Genomic DNA, 21,805 nt, shown 5'->3' on the forward strand with positions numbered 1-21,805 from the left:
TTAGGAAATATTCTCTACTTTCAGATGAGTTAAAGTATTTTTGGTGCCTTTCTCTAGATGCTGCAGTGGTAGCACTGCAACTGTAGCAGTGGTTTAATACATGAAAACAACAAATGCCTTGCCATACTCTGAGAAAAGTGAAACACGACCTACTAATGCAGATATTCAAGGCCTTTGGAGTTTAACTTTGCTCTACCATTTTAAGTTCTATTTCCCAGTATACACCCTTCAAAAGCTCACACTTCTATATACTAGGCTGTACTTCCAACACAAGCTAGATTTTCTGCTTCAGTGCATTTGTTCATTCTTTCTTGATCTCTATGCAAGTCTGTCAGCACTGGTTCCAACTACTAAAGGCTCACCAAGGGCCTACCTCCTCTCTACCCTATCCTTCTCTCCCTCAGAGAGCTCTGGTGTTCTGTTACATATAGTTACTTATTGTAGTAGACACTTAAAACAAAATGTCTTGTCTGATTTTATGTGCCCATGGATGTAACTTTTGCTGTAGATCATGAACTTCTGGAGGGCAGGGTCATCCATTCATCTTTCTAGATCCTATAATATTTAGTAAGGGATCAAATTAGGGATTGGATTGGATTGAATCTATTTATAGTCCATCCATGTGGAATTTTAAAGAACTTTCACAAAGTTTTAAACAGTAATAAGACTAAAGAAAAAAAAAAAGTCTTTAAAATTTGAACAAAATGGCTTTCTTTTCAGTTTTCACTTTGATTTATTTACCAAGATCACAGTATCTAGCTGTATGCACTCCAGGGCTGCTGATACTGCTAGCCATACCAATAGAGGAAGTCTCGGCTACAGGACCACAACTGGGGCTACTCTGTCTTCTGAGAACTTGGGGAGCTCTGTTCTCTGAATCAGGACAACGTTTTACAGTTGATGACTTTTCTTCATCTGGGAGGTTGTCTTCAGGGTAACTGTTTATCCTTGGCTAGTTGATAATAAGACATAAAAGTACTTTAATAAATCTGGACATAAAACATTAACCCTGTTATTATTATATATCAAAGACTTTAGGGAGAGAAAATATGCCTTTTTAATCTTTCTCCTACATAGTTCAATTCACTGGGCCAAGTAAGTAAGGTAAGTAAGAGCTTAGTTACTGTCTCAAAACAACTATGAACTTGCCATGTGACTTTTAATAGCCCTAGCCCCAAACTGATGTTTTTATAACCAATAAAATCATATACACAATCCATGAAATATTTAATAACTAGAAACAAGCAAGGAAAATGACTTAATGAAGTGTGACTCTAGTGAAATGTCCAACTGTAATAATAAATGAGGACTGTAAACGATGAACTCCTTTCCTTTCAACGTGGTCAAGCATTTTCTTAAATGACTAATAATCTATCTTTGCCTTTTTCTAATAGCTACGAAGATACTGTATTTATCATGAAATATTTTAAAATATATTTTTACATCACAATATGCTCTTGAAGAAAACTATATATAAAATATATTTAAGAGAATTGTGAACAAATTCAATAAAGTTACTTTTAAAATTTATTATTTAAACAAGGATTTACTGCTGAAAATCTTTAAGTTGCTTACCTTAGGAGGTAGGGGAGGTGGTATTGCACGTTTTGAGGTTGATCTAACACAAAGAGAAAAATTCAATTTAGATGGTTTTAAGTGGTCATAACATAAAACAGAGACAGCATTAAATCTGCATTAAAATCTGCTTCTATACAAGGAATATAAAAGACAACTGGATCACGGCACAGAGTAACTTTAAAACCTACAGGAAGAGCTAAGATCTCATTCTGTCAAACTGTGTTAGTATGACTATAAAATAGAGCTTTTATAATGTGAACACAGTCTTTTTTACTTTTTATGTTTTGCTACATTTAATATGTAATAAAAACTAAATTAAACTCAGTTAAAAAAAGATTCAGAATTTTACAGCTGGAATCCACAGTGAATCATATATTCAAATAGCTGGATCATCAAACCCTTCATTACTCCAAGTGGGGTCCAGAGATCAGCAACATTAGTAACACACGGAAACTTTTTTTCTGCCACATCATGCAGCTTACAGGATCTCAGTTCCCCAACCAGGCATTGAACTCAGGCTCTCAGCAGTAAAAGCGTTGAGGCCTAATCCCTAGACCACCAGGGAATTCCCAAGGAAACTTTTATAAATGTACCCCCTGCTGCTGCTGCTAAGTCGCTTCAGTCGTGTCCGACTCTGTGTGACCCCAGAGACGGCAGCCCACCAGGCTCCCCCGTCCCTGGGATTCTCCAGGCAAGAACACTGGAATGGGTTGCCATTTCCTTCTCCAATGCATGAAAGTGAGAAGTGAAAGTGTACCCCCTAGACCTACTTAATCAGATTCTGCATTTTACCAAAATTTCCAGGTGATCTTCCAGGCATACCAAAATTTGAGAATCACTGATCTAGCCCACAGGTTTCACACATTTATCCAGTCATTGCAATCAATTGGGAAGCTTTGAGGATTCTTAGATTCCACTTCCAAAGACTATATTCCATAGCAAGGGTTGGCAAACTTTTTCTATAAAGGGTTAGACAGTAAATATTTTAGGCTCTATGAATCATATAGTGGTCACAACTACTGAACTCTAATGTTGTAAGCATGAAAACAGCCATGGATAAACTTATGAGCATGGCTGTGTTCCAACTAACCTTCATTTATGAACACTGAAATTTAAATTTCATATAATTTTCATGTGTAACAAATTTACTTTGCCTTTTGATTTTTTTCAACCATTAAAAAATGTAAATATCATTTTAGTTTGTGGGATGCACAAAAAATAGGGTCAGATTTGGCTTACAGGCCATACTTTGCTAACCCCAGACCTGAAATCCTAATGTGGGGGTCCTGGAATCTGTACTTCCACAAGAGCTCTCTAGGCATTGCAATGCACTAACTGGTTTGGAACAACTCACCCAGGTCAGCCCCATCACTTAATCACTGAGGAAAGACACGTCTAGAATATGAAGAAATCACACTGCAGAGATGAACTGGGGCTTTCTGACGTCTACTATGGTACTTCTTCCCACATCATCATGCAGCTCATCTTTTAGTATACCAACATTACCGTACTGTATTTTTATTTAGAGAATAAAACCCTAAAACCTTAATGATCAACACATGTTGCCTTTGGGAAATTAAAATAAGTCAGAAGGTTTTTACTGACAAGAGGCATAGTACAACTTTTATAAGAATAAAAATTAAAATTTATTAGAATAAATCACTCACCACCAAATGCTGTTCTTATACAATCAAGTAAAATAATGTTAGAAAAACAACTTACTTGCCAGTATTTGCACCATCAACAAAAGGATTCCACCGTAACAGAAAATTTGGGTCTGATGATACTCCCTATGAAGGTAAAAAAGAGTTTAAACATGTTACCTTAAAACAGGTATTAGTCACTTTATTTGATTCAAAAAACTACTCTTTGTCATGATTATTAATCATCTTGGCTTTCAACTGTGTAGTCTCTAGCTATACTTGCTGTCATTTGACATATTTATGCCAATAACTCATTATTAGTTGACTTAAATGTAAAAAAGATTATAAACACAGCTTAAAATGTCACAAGCCCACTTTACCAATATGCTAGTACATTCCAAAGCAAAACAGAAAAATGTTAACTTTGAATTACGTGCATCACTACTCCATTAGCACAGAGAACTGAGCACTGTTTTAGTCAATTATCTTCAATTTATTGGTGCCATATTTTTTCTGACTACCATGAAAACTGAGAATTTATTGTCCAGCAATATGTACAGTAGGAAGAGCACCACTTCCAAATGTAAGAATGAAGAGATCCACTAACAGAAGATAATTACTCTAAAAAACATACATTTACTAATGGTTAAAAATAAAGTAGATGTTAGAATAACACCTAGGCCAACTCTAACAATATCATGCTTTATTTATTGTTTCTTTCCTTTTAGATAAGAAAAAGAGTTAACCAAATAGTAATCTAAAATACGAGCAACGGTTTTTAAAAAAGGGGCTAGATTAACAAATAAATATTAAAAAACAGTAAGGCAGTGCAAAATTGCACTCTAAACCTAACAGAATCAGTAAGTAAAAAGATCCTGAGAGCTTAAAGCTTAGCATCAAATACCATGTATTTAATAACTTTATGTGAATTCTTCAAGACTTAGAAGTGTCAAAATGATGGTTAAAATGGTATTTACACACTGTACCCTAGTCAAAATGCAACTAACTATAAGCTTTTTCAAACTTTAATTGGTGAAATGTGTGTTGTTAGTTGCTCAGTCATGTCCAACTCTTTGCGACCGCATCGTCTGTTCATGGAATTCTCTAGGCAAGAATACTGGAGTAGGTTGCCATTCCCTTCTCCAGGGGATCCTCCTGACCTAGGGATGGAACCCGGGTCTCCTGCACTATAGGCAGATTATTCACTGTCTGAGCTACCAGGGAATGGGTGAAATACATTATCAAAACTTAACGCTTTGAAGAGTATATTCCTTTTTTCTTTGATCAAACTATACCTAATTATAAGTTTTTTCAAATTTTAATGTGTAAAATACTTTAAAAGTCATAAGTCCTACCATTTCATCCCGTGCTTCTGTTTCTTTTCTCAAAGGAGGTTCAAACTGTAATTTGTCAACTGTAAAATATAACAGATATTCAGAAACTTTAACTTAAAGGATCAATCCTGAAAATGCAAAGAGAAGCGTCTGTATTGGGGAGGGAGGGAGGAAGAGAAGAGAAGAGGAAAAGACAAAAACTCTTAATTTTTTTACTACCAGAACACCCCAAAACAAAGTAACAATTTGGTATTTTCCTAACAATTCTACTTAATTCTTGACTGGAATCAGGAAATTAAACAGCAATTTTGTGTATAAAAGATTTGTGTATTAAAAGTAGGTGAGAAAGCAAACACTTTAAGGATGTTTCTATCCAGGCTATATTGAGACTAATTTAAACTTCAAATTTATGGCAGGATGAAACCTCCAAAATTACTTATAATTATATAAAAATAACAATATTTGTTAAATGAAATATTACTATGGCATTCAGGAATCTAATATTATATTTTGCTAAATGTATATCTGATCTGGCCTAATCAGACCAATTTTAGAATTACTCCTAATAGAGTAACTTCTTTTACATGAAATATTCTGTAAATCAGAGAAAAGGATGACTTATTACCTACTCTTAAAGTACACAGAATTTTAAAATTCTAAAATACAATGTGATTAAAAGACCAAAAAATTAAAATATACACACTTGCATTGTGGAGATACAAGTTTCCTAAATATAATCTTGATAAACAAAATACACTAAAAATAAGTCTTTCAAAAAGGATCCAGTTATCTTTATCCCTAAAAATAAGATTTATAAAGCAACACAGAGCACTTACATAATTCATGACATTAAACAAAAACATTTAAGTCATAAAATTTTCAAAGAAAGATATTCCATAAAATGTATTCTCTACTTTTCAAAAATAACATAAAATAAAAAGAAGTTGCTTATTTATAATGACTTAACATAAAAAAAAAATCTTAATTTAAGAGCCATTACTATAATTCACAAAGAACCACTTCTCTCATTTGAGACAGAGATGAGTTAAAGGTATTTTTCTTTTGGTCAAAGAAGTACTGGCACATAGGTCTAGAAATGAATTATAAAACGTGTAAATATGGAAAGAAAAGAAAGAAAATATCATTTTCCATAACAATTATATAATTAGCAAATTTCAAGACTTTAAACATTACTAGAGAAAGTAAGTTCATAAATTCTCATTAAACATATAGCGAAATATCAACTGTATCCATCCATACCAATATCAGTAATTGAAAATAAAAATTTCAATTTCATTTCTTTTATAACATAAACATTTAAGATATTTTACTTTATCACATGAAAAGTATTCCTTAAAAAAAAATCAAATTCCTTAATGCAAGTCTAAAATTACTACAGCCATGACTTATGGCAAAGAATGCTAGAATCTCCAATATCATTGTTCTGCTTAGAAGAATAGACTCCACAGTTCTAACGAGGTGGGGAGCCTATTGTACAGAGTGAAGTAAGTCAGAAAGAGAAACACCAATACAGTATATAAACAAATATACATGGAATTTAGAAAGACGGTAATGACAATCCTATATGCAAGGCAGCAAAAGAGACACAGATGTAAAAAACAGACCTTTGGTCTATGTGGGAGAAGGGAAGGATGAGATGATTTGAGTGAATAGCATTGAAACATGTATATTACCATATGTAAAATAAATGACCTGCTTTGATGCATGAAGCAGGGCACTCAAAGCCAGATCTCTGGGACAACCCAGAGGGGAGGAAGGTAGGAAAGGAGGTTCAGGATGGGGAGACACATGTGCATCCATGGGTGATTCATGCTGATGTACGGCAAAAACCACCACAATATTGTAAAGAAATTATCCTCCAATTAAAATAAATTAATTAATTAATTTAAAAAAAAGAATAGACTCCAAGTTGTTTTGTTTCGCTTTAACAAAAATCCTAGCAGTATCTTTGGCTGTGTGTTTGGCTTGTAAAATACAAAGATGGGGAGGACTTCTATGATATATCCTCATTTATCTCCAAAAGATGTTACTTACTATAGGCATAAGTGTTAGTCGTTCATGTCTGACTCTTTGCAACCCCATGAGCTATCACAGCCTGCCAGGTTCCTCAGTCCATTGGATTCTCCAGGCAAGAATACTGGAATGGGTAGCCATTCCATTCTCCAAGGGATATTCCCAATCCAGGGATTGAACCTAGGTCTCCCACATTGCAGGCAGATTCTTTACCCCTATAAAGCCAGGGTGAGTAAGGATCTTACTACCATCTAGAAAGATTATAAACCTGTGATGTCTGGTAATCCATTGCTTCAAAATAATTGCTTCATATACTTTGTATGCACACACATATTTGTATTACATGTTAGTAATTAGTAGTTTATAGCAGAAGGGTAAATCTAATTCCTGTTTTACTTATTATACCTATATTGAGGGGTTCCCTGGTGGCTCAGACAGTAAAGAATCCTGCTGCAATTCAGGAGACCAGGGTTCGATCCCTAGGTCAGGAAGATCCCCTGGAGAAGGGAATGGCTATCCACTCCAGTATTCTTGCCTAGAGAATTCCATGGACCGAGGAGCCTGGTGAGCTACAGTCCGTAGGGTTCCAGAGAGTCGGACATGACTGAGCAACTAACGATTTCACTTTCTAAGAAAACAGAACCCAAAGACAGTTTCACTGGGCACAGGAAAAAGGAATAGTTTGGGGCTTCTGAGACAGTGGGAATTTGAAGGGCAGAATACCAGAAATGAGAAAACTGAACAAAGAAGGAACTCTAAAACTATACCAAGAAGTCTCCTTAGAGAAATCTTTGGTTGCATACTAAGTTGCCCACAAGCAAAGCAATACTCTGCAAGGTATGTCAGAAAACAGCTAACACAGTGCTGTGAGCTAAATGCAAATTTTAGTGATCACACAGTAAAAGGAAAGAAATGAATTTCCACCCAGAGGAGAAACTGCTGAATATTGTAGTAAAATCTAAGACAGGCCTTGAAAGGACTAATTTATGCTTCAGACACTCTTTAAAATAAAGAGGTCAAAAGCCAGACATTTAATGTTGTATCACAACATCCAAGATACAATAAAAAATGACTACAGAGTAAGTAGAAAAAAAATAAAAATCATAACCAGTTTAAAAAACAGATACAGACTCAGAGGTGACACAGCTGTTGAAATTAGCAAAAATGGACACAATAAGTAAACAGATGGAAATTGTCAGTAGAGAGATAAAAACTATGTATGTGTGTATATACATGTATGCATGTATGTATCATCCATCTATCCATCTATCCATGTATCTATTTTTCTATCAATCTATCTACATCAATGAAAGTCTAGATCCAGAAAATACAATATACGAAATAAAATTCACTGATAGGCTTAAATAACAGACAGAATACAACAGGAAAAAAGATCAACGAACTTAAAATCTGGGCAACAGAAACTAAACTGAAGTACAGAGAACAAAAACAGGGGGTAGGGAGAACAGAGCTTCAGTGACCTATGAAGCAACATCAAGTGGTCTAACATGTAATTGGAGTCCCAGAAGGAGAAGAGAGAATCTAGGGCAGAAAAAGTGAAGAAATAATGGTCCCAAATTTTATACAGCTAATAAAATATACCAACTTATAGATCTAAGAAACTCAGTTAACACCAAATAAATAAAAACAAAAATGCATCTAGGCACATCACAGTTTTTGACTACAAATTGGCACTTGCCATCCCTGGGTCGGGAAGATCCCCTGGAGAAGGAAATGGCAGCCAACTACAGTATTCTTGCCTGGAGAATTTCATGGACAGAGGAACCTGGTAGGCTACATACTGTTCATGGGATTGTAGTCAGATCACAACTGAGTGGCTAAAACACACACATCTATCTCTACAAGGATTAAATCATGTGCTGCTGCAGCTGCTGACCTGGCACACCCCCTGAAGGAGTTTAACGTGGAGAGCAGAAATGAAGCACCCTGTGCTCAGGGTAGGGGTAGGGGGCTGGCAGGACAAGTCATCAGACAGGTATTTTTCAAAAGCCCAATTCTTCTATCTCCTCATACCTAGAAAAGCACTAAAATCCTTCATGGTGATGACTGCTTCTTGTGAATAACAGAAGCTTCATGAGACCAGCAGAAACTTTCTACTTAAGTATGTGCTTGATTGCATGTATGCCCCCTTAACCAAAATCGTAAATATACTGTCCTTCCCCCATAACTCTTTTGGAGCAGCTTCTGAGAGTTATCCGAGGTGCTGTCTCCCAGGCTGCAGCCTTCATTTTACCCCCCAAAAAACTTAAATCTCATGTTGTGCATTTTTTTTAAAAGTCAACAGTTATGGCAACCACAAAGGGATTCAAACCCTCAATTTGTACTTGACACCGTCAAATTGCTAAGAAAACAACAAACAAATTCCACAAAAGTTTTATAGTATAGTACCTATTAGTCCAACTGATGCAGTTGAATGTTTTCTATTTTGTGCCTTAGAAAAAAATCTGAATTGATGTCATGGATTGCGTTGCAACCTGCAGCTTAACAAATACCAATGTTGAGGAACACATGGGTATGCTATTCGTCAGGTAAATTTTCAAAACTAGTTTTCCTGACAACAAAGGCTTTTGCTTTGGTTATTGTATATCTATTAGAGTGGCTTAAAGGTTGTTTAAAAAGGCTCAACCTTAATAATGGCCAAAAAGATGTTGTCTTACTTTTTGTTTCCTACCTGGGAAAATTCTAATTACTTCTCTAGTAAACACTCACTTGTCTATAACTATTACTAAGGAGGTTTGTGAGACAATAAATCTTCCTCAAAATCTCTATCACCTTAATCATTCTTAGTCTTCATGTAAAATAAAAAGGACAAATGGAATTTTCAAACTTAACTTGGATAAACTTTTAGAAATTCTTAGACCTCCTTAGCCTAAAATGGGTTTTGTTTGTTTGTTTGTTTGTTTGGCTTGAATGAAAGTGAGGTCAACTTTCTCAGGGGCCCATTAACTCTCTCTCAATAAACCCAAAACTGAGTATCTTAAACATCGAAGAATACTGCCCCCAACTCCAGTTTCTACAATATCACAGACTAATATAGCTGAGACCTGTACAGTACACAGTTTTATATTCAAACATATCCAAGCAGTGTTTCCTCTGAAATAATCTTTTTATGATTTAGAACTCAGAAACTGTCTTCTGGGGAACTTCTCTCTAAACTCAATAAATAGAATCTTGCCAGGTATTGTTAATAATTAATAGAATGGCAAAACAGAGCAATGATCCTTGTTTTAATTTGTCTTAATTACAGAGACATGGGCCAATTCAAATCAACAGAAGATGGTCTCAGTAGGAAATCTCAAACTGGAGATGACAATCTTCAGAAGTAGATGGCTACAAGAAGGCAATTTCTACACAAATGTGTTGAATCAAGCTGATGACAATATGAAAAGAATCATTTGTTCAAGTCCAATGGAACAAGATGATAGAAGACTCTGATTTTCATACTTTAATGTGCATACTATAGCTCTTAAGCTACAGTTTTTTCTTCCTCCTTGCCAGTTGAAGGTTCTGGATTGTGGACAGACTACTTGTTACCTCTGTAGAGTCTTTATTCTTAATACTGCTCTGTGTAGCCTCAGCCCTTGGTATCAGTCCAAATACCTGGCTAAAATTTACTTGTGAGTCATCTAAAATCATACACTTAAACCAATAGTTGGGCAGTTATTTTCTTTTTTGATACCTCTCAAATCCCCTTTGGTGCCAATTTTTTGTAATTAGTTGGTTTTCTAGGTAACTGTGAAACCAAGCAGGACCCTATAGGGATGCTGGGCACAGAAGCCTTTCTGGGCATCCCCCATGTTCCCGGAGTTCCAAAGGGCAGATTCAACCTGGGAAGGGAAGGGATGTAAAGATGGGGGAGGGGGATAGCCAGGAAACAATAGTGCAGGTCTTGGGGCAGGGTCCTGGTTCCACCTCAAGGGACACATATAACAAAGTCTTTAAGGTTTTTCAAGAGGTCAGCACTCTTCACAGCAGAGAAATACCACAGAAGGGTATATTAAAAGAATCAGATTAGTTCATCAAGAAGATAAAGTTCAGTTCAGTTCAGTTACTCAGTCATGTCTGACTCTTTGCAACCCCATGGACTGTAGCTTGCCAGGCCTCCCTGTCCATCACCAACTCCTGGAGTTTACTCAACCTCATGTCCATTGAGTTGGTGATGCCATCCAACCATCTCATCCTCTGTTGTCCCCTTCTCCTCTTGCCTTCAATCTTTCCCAGCATCAGGGTCTTTTCAAATGAGTCAGCTCTTTGCATCAGGTGGTCAAAGTATTGGTGTTTCAGCTTCAACATCAGTTATTGCAATGAACACCCAGGACTGATCTCCTCTAGGATGGACTGGTTGGACCTCCTTGCAGTCCAAGGGACACTCAAAAGTCTTCTCTGACACCACAGTTCAAAAGCATCAATTCTTCGGTGCTCAGCTTTCTTTATAGTCCAACTCTCACATCCATACGTGACCAATGGAAAAACCATAGCCTTGACTAGACAGACCTTTGTTGTCAAAGTAATGTCTCTGCTTTTTAATATGCTGTCTAGGGTGGTCATAACTTTTCTTCCAAGGAGTAAGCGTCTTATTATTTCATGGCTGCAGTCACCATCTGCAGTGATTTTGGAGCCCCCCCCCCAAATAAAGTCTGACACTGTTTCCACTGTTTCCCCATCTATTTCCCATGAAGTGATGGGACCAGATGTCATGATCTTCATTTTCTGAATGTTGAGCTTTAAGCCAACTTTTTCACTCTCCACTTTCACTTTCATTAAGAGTAATCAAGTAATCAAGAAGATTACTTGAGGCTAAATTAGAGGAGTGGAGGCCCTGCACACACAAGTAATCAAGTAATCAAGAAGATTCCTTGAGGCTAAATTAGAGGAGTGGAGGCCCTGCACACACTCTAATCTTACCAGCAACCTCACCCACCCTTGAACCACTGTGCTATAAAACTCCTCCCAGGTTGAGACACACAGTTGGGGCAGGAGCTCTCTGTGTCCCACTATGGCTGGCAAAGCAATACAGCTATTCTTTTCTATCTCACCCAAAATTCTGTCTCTGAGATTTGATTTGGCACCTGTGCACAGAGGCTGAGCTTTCAGTATCAACTGGACTCAACCAAAAAGTGGCTTTTCAAATGAAAATTTTTTTTAAAAAACAGAAAATTCAGGTCATACACCCATATCTGGATCAGAATGAGACAGTAATCTGCCTGACCATTCATCAGACTGGGAAGACAGACACAAATTCAAATGCAAAGTCAAAAGAAGAAACAATGTTTCTCCCAAGGATATCCTGCATAGGTAAAGCATCACATGATGATCCCCTCTCTGAATTATCTCTGCTTTCCTATTGAGAAATATCAGTCTCTAAAATCAAAGACGGTCAGAAACTTTGCTTTATTAAATCATGTTTATTAAAATGAACCATTCCACTCTCACCTGGAAGATTTAAGTCACTGATAGAGAGCAGTAGCTTTAATTTCCAACGTAGATACAGACCATCAACTAAAGGAGTTTCTGAATACAACATTTCAAGTTTCCAAAGAAACAGGCTTCTGAATCTATTTTTACAGTATAGATCTTTTCACACACATCCCTACTTTGCTCTAAGTTTTCACTTAATTTTACTTAATTAAATTTTACTCAATTTCCACTTTCCCCCCAAACTCTCTAATTCTTCTTTTCCTATTTAATGAGATGTTCCATGGTTCCTCTGGTGTGTGTTCTCCCTCACTGCAACGAGTCAATAAATCTGACTTTGCTGGACTATACTCTGGTGGTCTTAGGTTAGGCCAAATCTGAAAACTGAGTACTGAAGAATTGATGCTTTTGAACTGTGGTGTTGGAGAAGACTCTTGAGAGTCCTTTGGACTGCAAGGAGATCAAACCAGTCCATCCTAAAGGAAATCAGTCCTGAATATTCATTAGAAGGACTGATGCTGAAGCTGAAACTCCAGTATTTTGGCCACCTCATGCAAAGAACTGACTCGTTGGAAAAGACCCTGATGCGGGCAAAGACTGAAGACAGGAGGAGAAGGGGACGACAGAGGATGAGATGGTTGGATGGCATCACTGACTCGATGGACATTAGTTTGAGCAATCTCCAGGAGCTGGTGATGACAGGGAAGCCTGGCGTGCTGCATTCCATGGGGTCACAAAGAGTTGAGTGACTGAACTGAACTGATAACCATTATTTATGTCCACTAAAAACACACAATAAGGATGATTACAGTAATCATAATAGCCCAAAACTAGAAACAAATAAAATGCCAGCCAAGTGAAGAATGAATAAATTATGCTATAATTATACAATGAAATACTACATTACAGTGAAAACAATAAACTATTACTGGCACACATGACATGAATGACTTTCACAGACATAATATTGAACAAAAGAAATCAGGCAAAAGAGGTGTATATTAGTTGATCCTATATATGTGAAGATCAAGACCATATAAAAACCAATCTATAGTGATGAGATAAGAATAGTGATTAACCAGGGCAGTGGGAAGGCAAGGGGATACAGGGAGATGGGAAGGTGTTGATTGTGAAGGAGCATGAGGAATCCTTCAGAGATTCTGATAATGTTGATCTGGGTGGTAGTTTCATGAGTGTATACAAATTTAAAAATTCATTGGGCAGTACACTTAAACATTTTACTGTATGTAAGTTACTAGCTTAATTTAAAAAGCTGAAACAGAAAACTAAGAACAGAACTAACAAGGTATGTATAAAATCTATTAACAAAAACAAAACTATGAAACACTCCTGATGGACACAAAAGAAGACCTGGGAGAATTTAAAGATAGACCAATAAAACGACCTTCAACTCTACCATCTTCTGTTTGGTACTTGCAGCACACAGGGCAAATTCCACTAAGGAATCAGTACTCTGGACACTTATAAAATAACTAAGCTTTGAGCTCTCCGAGGAAGCTTATTTTGATTAAGATGACAGAATATTATAAAGATGTCAATTCTCCCAAAGTTAGCGTACAAACTTATGAGATCTCAGTAAAAATGCTGAGAGGTGCTTTTTTTTTTTTTTTTTTTTTTCAACTCAATAGACTGATTCTTATGTTTTATGTGAGGAAAATATAACAGCCAGATATAATAAAAAGGAATTGCAACAACATGTGTGTGTGTGTGTTTGTGTGGAGGGGGTGAGGGAAAATAGGAGGAGAATTATTTCTAATATATTTTAATAGGTATTATAAAGACATAACAATCAGAAGTATGTGACTGGCACAGGACTAAGTATATTAATGCAAGAGAATAGAATTTCCAGAAAAAGCCCTAAAATCTAGGTGGCAACTTAGTATATAATAAAGATGGCATAGCAAATCTATTAGTGAAAACCTAAGTTTTTAATAAATAGTATCAAGGCAAATGAGTAGATATTTAGAATGAAACTGAAGTTGAATTCATATTTCATATCTTTAGCAAATAATACCTTATATCAAAGATTTAAGTATTGATATTATAAAAAATTAAACAAAAAAAAACAAACAACAGGAAAATCCTTTTATAACCTTAAAATCAGGAAGGCGTTACTAAATAACGACACCAGAAACAAAAGCTATACAAGGAAAGATACATTTACACTACATTAATTGAATACTATACAGCTGCATAAAATACAGAAAATAGCTTTATAATAGCTTTATTTTAAAATATAAAAATAAACAGCTGCTTTTCTGTTTGGTATTTGAAACCCAGAGTTTGCTGGGGATAGTATAAGAAGATAGCATAAAAAAGTATCAGCAATCTGGGACTAACAAAGACAGAAAATCTTGAATTATGAGTTTAATTATGAAAATGCACGACTGAAATAACAGATATGGGAAGGACATTCTAACTCTCCATTGACCTAGATTTCCAAAGCTGTGTACAGAAAGCTAGAAATGTTTGGTTTCAAGAAAACAAAATACACATCGGCAATCATTCTAACTATCTTCCTCCATTATGGTTTATATTTTTTATTTAGAGCCTATTTTAATGTAAAATACTTAAAAATTTTTTTGAAACAATTATGCACTTAAGTCAGTATACTCATCCTAAAAATTCTTTGTAAATCTGTTCTTCCAAATTAATGTGGCTAAAATGACAAATATTGTTAATATAACATTTTTATGTCAATGATTTATTGAATAAAAATCAATTTCTCCTTTTAAATATGCATTTAAAAAAATATCCACCTTGGTGCTAATCTGACTTAACTGAAACCAACCCAAATATCCAACAATAGGGACTACAATACATCAACTCAATACAGGAGGATAAAACCATTAAATATAACAGTTACAAAGCCTAGGCTAATATATGGGAAATACTTCTAACTATATTAAGCAAAATTTTATGCATAGTATAAACTTAGCCATGTAAAACTACATGTGAAAAAATTTGAGGGAAATTCAACAAAATATTATCTGTGGGCTGGTGCTGAGTGATGTGATTATTGGCAATGTTAATTTTCTACTTTCTTCTTTTTGCAAATTTTCTGCAATGAACATGTATTACGTTTATAATTAGAAAGTAAAAACTATTTAATTGTAAACCAAGGGAATTTCATTACAACCAGAAAAGCAACCTTTATTTCAGAGGTATCCTGTTTACATGTGTATATAGCCACAGATGGCCTGAGATTTTATTATTACAAAAAATCCCACAAGAACACCCAGCTCAACCCTCCAAAACCACCAATTGAAAATGTATACCAAACACATACAATTGATTTCTGAAGCTGTCCGTTCAGCTCTGGCATTCCGGTTTGTAGATCTAATGGTATGACGAATGACTGCATGGGGCTGTGAATATAAACATAATATATACACTTAAAAGAATTTCTGGGACAAAGTTAGAAGGTCAAACTTTCTCTTTTTAATTAAATTCTTATTTATTGACAGACATGACTACCTACTAATAAAGCAAATTGAAGGATAAATTTTTTAAAAAATGAATATGAGATACTTAAAAGTTAATTCATTTATTCCACACACATTTATACTGTATACCCTAACCCTAGGGTATAGGGTATATACACTGAAGAGATGCAAGGAAAATCAGATGCAAATCTTATCCTCAAAAGAGCTTATAATCTAGGAAGATAACATACACAAATACTTAAAACACTAGAAAAGAATAAGTGGCAGTCATTAAAATCACTATTAATGCCCAGGGGAAGGAGAGATGACTGCCATTGGAAGGGGTTAAAGAAATTCTTCATGACAGAGTTGTAATCTAATGTGAAACCTTGAAGGACAAGTAGGCATTGAATGCGCAGCAAGGTGGGAAAAGCATTTCAGACAGCACAAACAATATGAACAAAGTGATGCAAGAAAAAAAGGAAATTGTGAGTGTTTAGGGGAATTGAAGTTGGTTATTTGAATGTGGTGAACATTAAGTGAAGAGATGACAAGCTGGAAAGACATTTGAGGGAGGATAAGCCAGATCATCGGAGAAGGCAATGGCACCCCACTCCAGTACTCTTGCCTGGAAAATCCCATGGACAGAGGAGCCTGGTAGGCTGCAGTCCATGGGGTCGCGAAGAGTCGGACACGACTGAGCGACTTCACTTTCACTTTTCACTTTCATGCATTGGAGAAGGAAATGGCACCCCATTCCAGTGTTCTTGCCTGGAGAATCCCAGGGACGGGGGAGCCTGGTGGGCTGCCGTCTATGGGGTCGCATAGAGTCGGACACGACTGAAGCAACTTAGCAGCAGCAAGCCAGATCATGAAAGGTTCTGAATGTCAGGCTAGAGCTCTCAATTTTATTTTCTTGGCAAAAGAATTTTTTGGAGATTTTACAGAAAGGGAATGCTATCACAAGAGTCAGTTTTAAGAGTAACCTGATTAAGTATGTAAAAGGGTATGGACAGCAGAAATACAGTACGGAGAGGGATTGATTTGTAGTAAACCAAGTGAGAAAGCTTACTATTCCACCCTTTTGAATAAGCTCCTGATATTTTGAAACAATGTGTTCAGTTCAACCTCTATTTATTAAATTTCTGATGACTCACTCTCATTCACTAATGATTCAGACAACGGTCATATGTCTTTTTCTCTACTTTAAGACCCACTATCATACCAAAGGACTCAAAAGCCCATTGCGCTGGATTAGAGTTTACTGACCTTATCTCTCAAAACATTCTACCACACTTCAATGGACTCTATACTATTAAAATCATACCCTGGAATCTGTCATCAGGTCTGATATATGAATTCATATCATACTCCAAACTTCTCATCCTTTGAGCTTACTCTCTCATTACTCCAATAATTTTTAAATATTCACACCGAATCTCAAGTCCATCAATCCATTACTTTCTCATTCTCCTTATGCATTTCTTCTATCTTCACTTTTCTTCCTATCCACTTTAGATGTAGTGGTCCATAATTTCAAGCGATCTCTTGCATATATCCTAAATTTGATTCTCACTCCCTGCCATCCTTTTCTACACTGGCATACCAAAATGACAACCCTGGAGGAATTTAACTGGTTTATATCTGGGTACCAATGACTGCTGGAGGAAAATTACACATTGAAAATTAATCTTTGCTGAGGCTTCAGTGTTACCCTCAAACATTTCTTTAGTCATTTAACCCATCCATTCTCCTCAATGGGCTTCCCTGGTGGTTCAGCTGGTAAAGAATCCACCTGCAATGTGGGAGACCTGGGTTGGATCCCTGGGTTGGGAAGATCCCCTGGAGAAGAGAAATTAGTATTTCTTTTCTTTTTTTGTTAAGTTTAAATATTAATTAATGCACAATACTATGTTAGCTTCTGATGTACTACAGAATTTTTTGACATTTGTATACTTTAAGAAGTTAATCACCATTGTAAGTGTAGTAACCATCTGTTCCCATACAAAATTAATGTTATTGACCAGATGCTTTTTATGTTGTGTAAAATAACCCTAATATATATATTTATTATATAACTGGATATTTGTACATCTTAATCCCCTTCACCTATTTTGTCCACACTCAACAGCCTCCCTTCTGGCAAACATTTGTTTCTTCTCTGTATCTGAGTCCGTTTTCATTTTATTTTGTTTTGCTTCTTCGAGTCCACATTTAAATGAGATCATGTGGTATTCGCCTTTTTCTCTGACTTATTTCATTAGCATAATAGCTTCTAGAGCCATCCATGGTGTCAAAAATGGGAAGATATTATTTTTAATGGGCGAGTAATATTCTGGGGCTTCCCTGGTGGCTCAGTGGTAAAGAATCCACCTGCAAATGCAGTAGATGTGGATTTGATCTCTGGGTTGGTAAGATCCCCTGGAGAAGCAAAGTGAAAGTTGCTCAGTTGTGTCCAACTCTTTACAGATTCTATACAGTCCATGGAATTCTCCAGGCCAGAATACTGAAGTGGGTAGCCATTTCCCTCTCCAAGGGATCTTCCCAACCCAGGGATCAAACCCAGGTCTTCCATAATGCATGTGGATTCTTTACTGTCTGAGCCACCAGGGAAACTCTGGAGAAGTAAATGGCACCAATCTAGTATTCTTGCCCGGGAAATCCTACAGACAGAAGAGCCTGATGGGATACAGTCCATGGGGTTGCAAAAGAGTTGGATACAACTTAGTGACTAAACAGCAACAACAAAGTAATATTCCACTGAATATGTATGTATCCTTTTTATCCATTAGTCCATCAGTGGACACTGAGGTTGCTTCCATACGTTGGCCTTTTCTCTTTTTTTCTTCTGGGATCCCTAGAATGTGAATGTTAGTATACTTGATATTGTTTCAAAGGTCTCTTAAACCACCCTCATTAAAAAAAAACCTCTCTTCTCTTTTTCCTCTTCAGCTTAGGTGATTTCCACTATTCAGTCTTCTAGTTTACTGATCTGTTCCATATAACCAAATCTACTAGATCAGTAAACTACTAAGCTGAAGAGGAAAAAGAGAAGAGAGGTTTTTTTTAATGAGGGTGGTTTAAGAGACCTTTGAAACAATATCAAGTATACTAACATTCACATTCTAGGGATCCCAGAAGAAAAAAAGAGAAAGGCCAGCATATGGAAGCAACCTCAGTGTCCACTGATGGACTAATGGATAAAAAGGATATATACATATTCAGTGGAATATTACTTTGTTGTTGCTGTTTACTCACTAAGTTGTCCCTAAGAGTGCAGGCGGCTGCGATGGCGCACAGAGCGCGGCCGAGAGGAGCTACCCCACGTCCGAGGTCAGGGGCAGAAGCTGGGAGGACCCCATGCCCGAGGGGCGGCGGCCAAGAGGAGTTACCCCACGACCGAGGTCAGGGGTAGCGGCCGAGAGTGCCAGGCTGTGACGGCGCAGGAAGGCCGAGAGGAGCTACCCCACGTATGAGGTCAGGGGCGGCGGCCGGGAGAAGCTACTGCACGTCCAAGGTCAGGGGCGGCAGGGCGGCGGCCGAGAGGAGCTACCCCGCATCCGAGGTCAGGGGCAGCGGCCGAGAGCGCCAGGCTGCAACAGCGCAGGAACAGCCGAGAGGACCTACCCTACGTCCGAGGTCAGGGGCGGCGGCCTGGAGGAGAAACCCCACCTCCAAGGAGTGGTGGCTGCGCGGGCGCAGGAGGGCCTAGAGGAGCTATTCCATGTCAAGGTCAGAGGGGGGGCGGTGAGGAGATACCCCTCATCAAAAGTAAGGAGCAGCGACTGCGCTTTGCTGGAGCAGCCGTGAAGAGATACCCCACGTCCAAGGTAAGAGAAACCCAAGCAAGATGGTAGGTGTTGCAAGAGGGCATCAGAGGGCAGACACACTGAAACCATAATCACAGAAAACTAGTCAATCTAATCACAGTAGGACCACAGCCTTGTCTAACTCAATGAAACTAAGCCATGCCCATGAGGCCATCCAAGACGGGAGGGTCATGGTGGAGAGGTCGGACAGAATGTGGTCCATTGGAGAAGGGAATGGCAAATGACTTCAGTGTTCTTGCCTTGAGAACCCCATTAAGTGTATGAAAAGGCAAAATGATAGGATACTGAAAGAAGAACTCCCCAGGTCAGTAGGTGCCCAATATGCTACTGGAGATCAGTGGAGAAGTAACTCCAGAAAGAATGAAGGGATGGAGCCAAAGCAAAAACAATACCCAGTTGTGGATGTGACTGGTGATAGAAGCAAGGTCCAATGCTGTAAAGAAAAATATTGCATAGGAACCTGGAATGTCAGGTCCATGAATCAAGGCAAATTGGAAGTGGTCAAACTGGAGATGGCAACAGTAAATGTTGACATTCTAGGAATCAGTGAGCTAAAATGGACTGGATCGGGTGAATTTAACTCACATGACCCATTACATCTACTACTGCGGGCAGGAATCCCTTAGAAGAAATGGAGTAGCCATCATGGTCAACAAAAGAGTCCAAAATGCAGTACTTGGATGCAATCTCAAAAATGACAGAATGATCTCTGTTCGTTTCCAAGGCAAACCATTCAATATCACAGTAATCCAAATCTATGTCCCAACCAGTAACGCTGAAGAAGCTGAATGGTTCTATGAAGACCTACAAGACCTTTTAGAACACCCAAAAAAGATGTGCTTTTCATTATAGGGGACTGGAATCCAAAAGTAGGAAGTCAAAAAACACCTGGAGTAACAGGCAAATTTGGCCTTGGAATACGGAATGAAGCAGAGCAAAGGCTAATAGAGTTTTGCCAAGAGAATGCACTGGTCATAGCAAACACCTTCTTCCAACAACACAAGACAAGACTCTACATCTACTCATGGACATCACCAGATGGTCAACACCGAAATCAGACTGATTATATTCTTTGCAGCCAAAGATGGAGAAGCTCTACATAGTCAACAAAAACAAGACCAAGAGCTGACTGTGGCTCAGATCATGAACTCCTTATTGCCAAATTCAGACTGAAATTGAAGAAAGAAGGGAAAACCACTAGACCATTCAGGTATGACCAAATCAAATCCCTTATGATTATACAGTGGAAGTGAGAAATAGATTTAAGGGACTAGATCTGATAGACAGAGTGCCTGATGAACTATGGTCGGAGGTTTGTGACATTGTATAGGAGACAGGGATCAAGACCATCCCCACGGAAAAGAGATGCAAAAAAGCAAAATGGCTGTCTGAGGAGGCCTTAAAAATAGCTGAGAAAAGAAGAGAAGCAAAAAGCAAAGGAAAAAAGGAAAGATATAAGTATCTGAATGCAGAATTCCAAAGAATAGCAAGAAGAGATAAGAAAGCCTTCCTCAGCGATCAATGCAAAGAAATAGAGGAAAACAACAGAATGGGAAAGACTAGAGATCTCTTCAAGAAAACTAGAGATACCAAGGGAACATTTCACGCAAAGATGGGCTCGATAAAGGACAGAAATGGTATGGACCTAACAGAAGCAGAAGATATTAAGAAGAGGTGGCAAGAATACACAGAAGAACTGTACAAAAAAGATCTTCAAGACCAAGATAATCACGATGGTATGCACTCACCTAGAGCCAGACATCCTGGAATGTGAAGTCAAGTGGGCCTTAGAAAGCATCACTACGAACAAAGCTAGTGGAGGTGATGGAATTCCAGTTGAGCTTTTCAAATCTTGAAAGATGATGCTGTGAAAGTGCTGCACTCAATATGCCAGCAAATTTGGAAAATTCAGCAGTGGCCACAGGACTAGAAAAGGTCAGTTTTCATTCCAGTCCCAAAGAAAGGCAATGCCAAAGAATGCTCAAACTACCACACAATTGCACTCATTTCACACGCTAGGAAAGTAATGCTCAAAATTCTCTAAGCCAGGCTTCCCAATATGTGAACCGTGAACTTCCTGATGTTCAAGCTGGTTTTAGAAAAGGCAGAGGAACCAGAGATCAAATTGCCAACATCCGCTGGATCATGAAAAAGCAAGAGAGTTCCAGAAAAACATCTATTTCTGCTTTATTGACTACGCCAAAGCCTTTGACTGTGGATCACAATAAACTGTGGAAAATTCTGAAAGAGATGTGAATACCAGATCACTTGACCTGCCTCTGAGAAACCTATATGCAGGTCAGGAAGCAACAGTTAGAACTGGACATGGAACAACAGCCTGGTTCCAAATAGGAAAAGGAGTACGTCAAGGCTATATATTGTCACCCTGCTTAATTAACTTCTATGCAGAGTACATTATGAGAAATGCTGGGCTGGAAGAAGCACAAGCTGGAATCAAGATTGCCGGGAGAGATATCAAGAACTTCAGATATGCAGATGATACC

At 37.6% G+C, this 21,805-nt stretch overlaps 1 protein-coding gene across 2 annotated transcripts in view; it reads right to left on the reverse strand.

Moving 5' to 3' along the window:
* Positions 1-21,805, reverse strand: part of MAP4K5 (mitogen-activated protein kinase kinase kinase kinase 5) — a 126,516-nt gene that overhangs the window by 30,220 nt on the left and 74,491 nt on the right. Inside the window, exons 13-17 of one of the 2 annotated variants that reach the window (XM_070797392.1) lie at positions 15,336-15,414; positions 4,577-4,635; positions 3,301-3,368; positions 1,576-1,618; positions 799-952 (exon numbers count right to left, since the gene is read on the reverse strand). In XM_070797392.1, coding sequence (XP_070653493.1) covers positions 799-952; positions 1,576-1,618; positions 3,301-3,368; positions 4,577-4,635; positions 15,336-15,414 — 403 coding nt within the window. Of the gene's footprint in view, positions 1-741; positions 953-1,575; positions 1,619-3,300; positions 3,369-4,576; positions 4,636-15,335; positions 15,415-21,805 lie in introns of both variants that reach the window. The other variant, XM_070797391.1, reaches the window with a different exon arrangement.

This window comes from Bos indicus, chromosome 10, assembly GCF_029378745.1.
Source record: "Bos indicus isolate NIAB-ARS_2022 breed Sahiwal x Tharparkar chromosome 10, NIAB-ARS_B.indTharparkar_mat_pri_1.0, whole genome shotgun sequence".
NCBI lineage: Eukaryota > Metazoa > Chordata > Mammalia > Artiodactyla > Bovidae > Bos > Bos indicus.